Source organism: Artemia franciscana, unplaced genomic scaffold, assembly GCF_032884065.1.
Source record: "Artemia franciscana unplaced genomic scaffold, ASM3288406v1 Scaffold_1555, whole genome shotgun sequence".
Taxonomy (NCBI): Eukaryota; Metazoa; Arthropoda; class Branchiopoda; order Anostraca; family Artemiidae; genus Artemia; species Artemia franciscana.
Genome location: NW_027062863.1, coordinates 5,771 through 13,688, shown reverse-complemented (window position 1 = coordinate 13,688; position 7,918 = coordinate 5,771). Strand labels below are relative to the sequence as shown.

At 35.1% G+C, this 7,918-nt stretch overlaps 3 protein-coding genes across 3 annotated transcripts; all 3 read right to left on the bottom strand.

Annotated features, from left to right (window-relative positions):
- Window positions 1-304: 304 nt before the first annotated feature.
- Window positions 305-661, bottom strand: LOC136042595 (2,3-bisphosphoglycerate-dependent phosphoglycerate mutase-like). The gene has a single exon (XM_065727568.1). The coding sequence runs from the start codon at window positions 659-661 to the stop codon at window positions 305-307; it is 357 nt and encodes a 118-aa protein (XP_065583640.1).
- A 3,996-nt stretch (window positions 662-4,657) lies between these two features.
- Window positions 4,658-5,035, bottom strand: LOC136042594 (2,3-bisphosphoglycerate-dependent phosphoglycerate mutase-like). The gene has a single exon (XM_065727567.1). The coding sequence runs from the start codon at window positions 5,033-5,035 to the stop codon at window positions 4,658-4,660; it is 378 nt and encodes a 125-aa protein (XP_065583639.1).
- A 2,221-nt stretch (window positions 5,036-7,256) lies between these two features.
- LOC136042593 (2,3-bisphosphoglycerate-dependent phosphoglycerate mutase-like) lies at window positions 7,257-7,634 on the bottom strand. The gene has a single exon (XM_065727566.1). It carries the CDS (start codon window positions 7,632-7,634, stop codon window positions 7,257-7,259), a length of 378 nt encoding a protein of 125 aa, XP_065583638.1.
- Window positions 7,635-7,918: the final 284 nt, after the last annotated feature.

The following is a 7,918-nucleotide window of genomic DNA, read 5'->3' as shown; positions in this document are numbered from 1 at the left end:
GCCCCTTTTCTTAATTTGTCGTCTTTTGATTCATCCTGTATTTCCACATCCTGGGTAGCATCACTATCTAGTGCAACTCTATCATCTTGGTCAGTTTCGATTACACAAATTTGTCCAGGATCATTTTTAACATCTTGAGGTTTAACAGGTATTCTTCTCCTAACATCCATGACAGCTAGTACTAACTATTAACAGACTACAACAGTTAAAAGATCTGTATGATTCTTACTCATTTTGGTTTTCCTTTATTAGTAACATCTTCCTTAGCTTTGTACACAGTTTCTTAATCACTAAGGAATTGCATTCATTTAATCGTTTTCAAATTGTCATTAAGTTCATAAACGAAAGGTATTCTATTTGGCAAGTTTATTCCCATAATAGTTTCATCAGACAGTTTAATCAAATGTTTGACAATACCTCTTAGTCGCCAAGTCTTCTCAACAGGAAGGCTAGACTGCTCAATTTCTTCAAGAATGACTTTCAAGGTATGTTGAGCTCTAGTCAAAACTGATGTGAGAGCAGTATCAAATTGGTAGCCTTTTCTCATCAAAGTCTGATCAGCAGCATGGGCTTCCTGAATCCCTTTTTTACTCGAGGGAGCATCAAACCAGCGGCAAAATTTGTTTTCTTTGTTCCAAGCTGTTTCACTATGCCTAACCATAATAATTTTATATAACAATTCCGTATCCAAGCCGGTAATTACAATTGTTATGACTTGGCTTAAGAACTTTCACTTTCAATGAGAACAGAATAGCAACCAGTAATTGAAAAATAAATTCATAAGAACTTGATTGCAATACTGATAGATAAACTAAAAGAAAATCTGGGATTTTGTTTGTGCCACTTTGAATTGTTTTTGACAGATCACTATTTGCCCCTTTTCTTGATTTGTCGTCTTCTGATTCAACGTGGATTTCCACATCCTGGGCAGCATCACTATCTAGTGCAACTCTATGATCTTGGTCTGTTTCGATTTCACAAATTTGTCCAGGATCATTTTTAACATCTTGAGGTTTAACAGGTATTCTTCCTCTAACATCCATGACAGCTAGTACTAACTATTCATAGACCATAACAGTTAAAAGATTTGTATGATTCTTGGTCGTTTGGGTTTTCCTTTCTTAGTAACATCTTCCATAGCTTTGTACACAGTTTCTTAATCACGAAGGAATTGCATACATTGAATCGGTTTCAAATTCTCATCAAGTTCATAAACGAAAGTTATTCCATTTGGCAAATTTATTCTCATAATAGCTTCATCAGACAGTTGATCCAAATGTTTGACAATACCTCTTAGTCGCCAAGTCTTCTCAACGGTAAGGCTAGACTGCTCAATTTCTTCGAGAATGACTTTCAAGGTATGTTCAGCTCTAGTCAAAACTGATGTATGAGCAGTATCAAATTAGTAGCCTTTTCTCTTCAAAGTCTGATGAGCAGCATGGGCTTCCTGAATCCCTTTTTTACTCGAGGGAGTGTCAAACCAGCCGCAAAGTTTGTTTTCTTTGTTCCAAGCTGTTTCACCATGCCTAACCATAATAATTTTGTATAACAATTCCGTGTTATTACAATTGTTATGATCTGGCTTAAGAACTTTCACTTTCAATGAGAACAGAATAGCAACGAGTAATTGAAAAATAAATTCTTAAAAACTTGATTACATTACTGATAGATAAACTAGAAGAAAATCTGGGATTTTGTTTGTACCTCTTGGAATTATTTTTGACAGATACTATTTGCCCCTTTTCTTGATTTTTCGTTTTCTGATTCATCGTGTATTTTCACATCCTGGGTAGCATCACTATCTAGTGCAACTCTATCATCTTAGTCAGTTTCGATTTCACAAATTTGTCCAGGATTATTTTTAACATCTTGAGGTTTAACAAGAATTCTTCTTCTAACATCCATGACAGCTAGTACTAACTATTAATAGACCATAACAGTTAAAAGATTTGTATGATTCTTGCTCATTTGGGTTTTCCTTTATTAGTAACATCTTCCATAGCTTTGTACACAGTTACTTAATCGCCAAGGAATTGCATATATTTAATCGGTTTCAAATTGTCATCAAGTTCATAAACGAGAGGTATTCTATTTTGCAAGTTTATTCCTATAGTAGCTTCATCAGACAGTTTATCCAAATGTTTGACAATACCTCTTAGTCACCATTTTAGTCGCAAAGTCTTCTCAACGGGAAGGCTAGACTGCTCAATTTGTTCAAGAATGACTTTCAAAGTATGTTGAGCTCTAGTCAAAACTGATGTATGAGCAGTATCAAATTGGTAGCCTTTTCTCTTCAAAGTCTGATCAGCATTATGGGCTTCCTGAATCCCTTTTTTACTCGAGGGAGCATCAAGCCAGCCGCAAAGTTTGTTTTCTTTGTTCCAAGCTGTTTCACCATACCGAACCATAATAATTTTGTATAACAATTCCGTAACCAAGCCGGTTATTACAATTGTTATGATTTAGCATAAGAACTTTCACTTTCAATGAGAACAGAATAGCAACGAGTAATTGAAAATTAAATTCATAATAACTTGATTGCAATACTGTTAGATAAACTAGAAGAAAATCTGGGATTTTGTTTGTGCCACTTTGAATTTTTTTTTGACTGATCACTATTTACCCCTTTTCTTGATTTGTCGTCTTCTGCTTCATCGTGTATTCCAACATCCTGGGCAGCATCACTATCTATTGCAACTCTATCATCTTGGTCAGATTCAATTCACAAATTTGTCCATGATCATTTTTAACATCTTGAGGTTTAACAGGTATTCTTCTTGTAACATCCATGACAGCTAGTACTAACTATTAATAGACTATAACAGTTAAAAGATTTTTATGATTCTTGCTCATTTGGGTTTTCCTTTATTAGTAACATCTTCCATAGCTTTAAACACAGTTTCTTAATCGCAAAGGAATTGCATACATTTGATCGGTTTCAAATTGTCATCAAGTTCATAAACGACAGGTATTCTAATTGGCAAGTTTATTGCCATAATAGCTTCATCAGACAGTTTATCCAAACGTTTGACAATACCTCTTAGTCGCCAAGTCTTCTCAACGGGAAGGCTAGACTGCTCAATTTCTTCAAGAATGACTTTCAAGGTATGTTGAACTCTAGTCGAAACTGATGTAGTAGCAGTATCAAATTGGTAGCCTTTTCTCTTCTAAGTCTGATCAGCAGCATGGGCTTCCTGAATCCCTTTTTTACTCGAGGGAGCATCAAACCAGCCGCAAAGTTTGTTTTCTTTGTTCCAAGCTATTTCACCATGCCTAACCATAATAATTTTTCATAAAAATTCCGCATCCAAGCCGGTTATTACAATTGTTATGATTTGGCTTAAGAACTTTCACTTTCAATGAGAACAGAATAGCAACGAGTAGTTCAAAAATAAATTCATAAAAACTTGATTGCAATACTGATAGATAAACTAGCAGAAAATCCGGGATTTTGTTTGTACCACTTGGAATTGTTTTGACAAATCACTATTTGCCCCTTTTCTTCATTTGTTGTCTTCTGATTCATCGTGTATTTCCATATCCTGGGCAGCATCACTATCTAGTGCAACTCTGATCTTGGTCAGTTTCCATTTCACAAATTTGTCAAGGAGGATTTTTAACATCTTGAGGTTTAACAGGTATTCTTCTTCTAACATCCATGACAGCTAGTACTAACTATTAATAGACCATAACAATTAAAAGATTTGTATGATTCTTGCTCATTTGGGTTTTCCTTTATTATTAACATCTTCCATAGCTTTGTACACAGTTTCTTTATCACCAAGGAATTGCATAAATTTAATCGGTTTCAAATTGTCATCAAGTTCATAAACGAAAGGTATTCTATTTGGCAAGTTTATTCCCATATTAGCTTCATCACACAGTTTATCCAAATGTTTGGCAATACATCTTAGTCGCCATTTTAGTCACCAAGTCTTCTCAACGGGAAGGCTAGACTGCTCAATTTCTTCCATAATGACTTTCAAGGTATGTTGAGCTCTAGTCAAAACTGATGTATGAGCAGTATCAAATTGGTAGCCTTTTCTCTTCAAAGTCTGATCTGCAGCATGGGCTTCATGAATCCCTTTTTTACTCGAGGGAGCATCAAACCAGCCGCAAAGTTTGTTTTCTTTGTTCCAAGCTGTTTCACCATGCATAACCATTATAATTTTTTATAGCAATTCCGTATCCAAACCGGTTATTACAATTGTTATGATTTGGCTTAATAACTTTCACTTTCAATGAGAAAAGAATAGCAACGAGTAGTTGAAAAATAAATTCATAAAAACTTGATTGCAATACTGATAGATAAACTAGAAGAAAATCCGGGATTTTGTTTGTACCACTTGGAATTGTTTTGACAGATCACTATTTGCCCCTTTTCTTGATGTGTCGTCTTCCGATTCATCGTGTATTTCCACATCCTGGGCAGCATCACTATTTAGTGCACCTCTATCATCTTGGTCAGTTTCGATTTCACAAATTTGTCCAGGACCATTTTTAACATCTTGAGGTTTAACAGGTATTCTTCTTCTAACATCCATGACAGCTAGTACTAACTATTACTAGACCATAACAGTTAAAAGATTTGTATGATTCTTGCCCATTTGGGTTTTCCTTTATTAGTAACATCTTCCATAGCTTTGTAAGCAGTTTTTTAATCGCCAAGGAATTGCATACATTTAATCGGTTTCAAATTGTCATCAAGTTCATAAACGAAAGTTATTCTATTTGGCAAGTTTATTCCCATAGTAGCTTCATCAGACAGTTTATCCAAATGTTTGACAATACCTCTTAGTCGCAAAGTCTTCTCAACGGGAAGGCTAGACTGCTCAATTTCTTCAAGAATGACTTTCAAGGTATGTTGAACTCTAGTCAAAACTGATGTATGAGCAGTATCAAATTGGTAGCCTTTTCTCTTCAAAGTCTGATCAGCAGCAAGGGCTTCCTGAATCCCTTTTTTACTCGAGGGAGCATTAAACCAGCCGCAAAGTTTGTTTTCTTTGTTCCAAGCTGTTTCACCATGCCTAACCATAATAATTTTTTATAACAATTCCGTATCCAAGCCGGTTATTACAATTGTTATGATTTGGCTTAAGAACTTTCACTTTCAACGAGAACAGAATAGTAACGAGTAGTTGAAAAATAAATTCATAAAAACTTGATTGCAATACTGATAGATAAACTAGAAGAAAATCCGGGATTTTGTTTGTACCACTTGGAATTGTTTTGACAGATCACAATTTGCCCCTTTTCTTGATTTGTCGTCTTCTGATTCATCGTGTATTTCCACATCCTGGGCAGCATCACTATCATCTTGGTCAGTTTTGATTTCACAAATTTGTCCAGGATCATTTTTAACATCTTGAGGTTTAACAGGTATTCTTCTTCTAACATCCATGACAGCTAGTACTAACTATTAATAGACCATAACAGTTAAAAGATTTGTATGATTCTTGCTCATTTGGGTTTTCCTTTATTAGTAACATCTTCCATAGCTTTGTACACAGTTTCTTAATCGCAAAGGAATTGCATACATTTGATCGGTTTCAAATTGTCATCAAGTTCATAAACAAAAGGTATTCTATTTGGCAAGTTTATTCCCATAATAGCTTCATTAGACAGTTTATCCAAATGTATGACAATACCTCTTAGTCACCAAGTCTTCTCAACGGGAAGGCTAGACTGCTCAATTTATTCAAGAATGACTTTCAAGGTATGTTGAACTCTAGTCAAAACTGATGTATGAGCAGTATCAAATTGGTTGCCTTTTCTCTTCTAAGTCTGATCAGCAGCATGGGCTTCCTGAATCCCTTTTTTACTCGAGGGAGCATCAAACCAGCCGCAAAGTTTGTTTTCTTTGTTCCAAGCCATTTCACCATGCCTAACCATAATAATTTGTTATAACAATTCCGTATCCAAGCCGGTTATTACAATTGTTATGATTTGGCTTAAGAACTTTCACTTTCAATGAGAACAGGATAGCAACGAGTAGTTCAAAATAAATTCATAAAAACTTGATTGCAATACTGATAGATAAACTAGAAGAAAATCCGGGATTTTGTTTGTACCACTTGGAATTATTTTGACAAATCACTATTTGCTCCTTTTCTTGATTTGTTGTCTTCTGATTCATCGTGTATTTCCATATCCTGGGCAGCATCACTATCTAGCGCAACTCTATGATATTGGTCAGTTTCGATTTCACAAATTTGTCCAGGATCATTTTTAACATCTTGAGGTTTAACAGGTATTCTTCTTCTAACATCCATGACAGCTAGTACTAACTATTAATAGACCATAACAGTTAAAAGATTTGTATGATTCTTGCTCATTTGGGTTTTCCTTTATTAGTAACATCTTCCATAGCTTTGTACACAGTTTCTTAATCACCAAGGAATTGCATACATTTAATCGGTTTCAAATTGTCATCAAGTTCATAAACGAAAGGTATTCTATTTGGCAAGTTTATCCCATAATAGCTTCATTAGACAGTTTATCCAAATGTTTGACAATACCTCTTAGTCACCAAGTCTTCTCAACGGGAAGGCTAGACTGCTCAATTTATTCAAGAATGACTTTCAAGATATGTTGAACTCTAGTCAAAACTGATGTATGAGCAGTATCAAATTGGTAGCCTTTTCTCTTCAAAGTCTGATCAGCAGCATGGGCTTCCTGAATCCCTTTTTTACTCGAGGGAGCATCAAACCAGCCGCAAAGTTTGTTTTCTTTGTTCCAAGCTGTTTCACCATGCATAACCATTATAATTTTTTATAGCAATTCCGTATCCAAACCGGTTATTACAATTGTTATGATTTGGCTTAATAACTTTCACTTTCAATGAGAAAAGAATAGCAACGAGTAGTTGAAAAATAAATTCATAAAAACTTGATTGCAATACTGATAGATAAACTAGAAGAAAATCCGGGATTTTGTTTGTACCACTTGGAATTGTTTTGACAGATCACTATTTGCCCCTTTTCTTGATGTGTCGTCTTCCGATTCATCGTGTATTTCCACATCCTGGGCAGCATCACTATTTAGTGCACCTCTATCATCTTGGTCAGTTTCGATTTCACAAATTTGTCCAGGACCATTTTTAACATCTTGAGGTTTAACAGGTATTCTTCTTCTAACATCCATGACAGCTAGTACTAACTATTACTAGACCATAACAGTTAAAAGATTTGTATGATTCTTGCCCATTTGGGTTTTCCTTTATTAGTAACATCTTCCATAGCTTTGTAAGCAGTTTCTTAATCGCCAAGGAATTGCATACATTTAATCGGTTTCAAATTGTCATCAAGTTCATAAACGAAAGTTATTCTATTTGGCAAGTTTATTCCCATAGTAGCTTCATCAGACAGTTTATCCAAATGTTTGACAATACCTCTTAGTCGCAAAGTCTTCTCAACGGGAAGGCTAGACTGCTCAATTTCTTCAAGAATGACTTTCAAGGTATGTTGAACTCTAGTCAAAACTGATGTATGAGCAGTATCAAATTGGTAGCCTTTTCTCTTCAAAGTCTGATCAGCAGCAAGGGCTTCCTGAATCCCTTTTTTACTCGAGGGAGCATTAAACCAGCCGCAAAGTTTGTTTTCTTTGTTCCAAGCTGTTTCACCATGCCTAACCATAATAATTTTTTATAACAATTCCGTATCCAAGCCGGTTATTACAATTGTTATGATTTGGCTTAAGAACTTTCACTTTCAACGAGAACAGAATAGCAACGAGTAGTTGAAAAATAAATTCATAAAAACTTGATTGCAATACTGATAGATAAACTAGAAGAAAATCCGGGATTTTGTTTGTACCACTTGGAATTGTTTTGACAGATCACAATTTGCCCCTTTTCTTGATTTGTCGTCTTCTGATTCATCGTGTATTTCCACATCCTGGGCAGCATCACTATCATCTT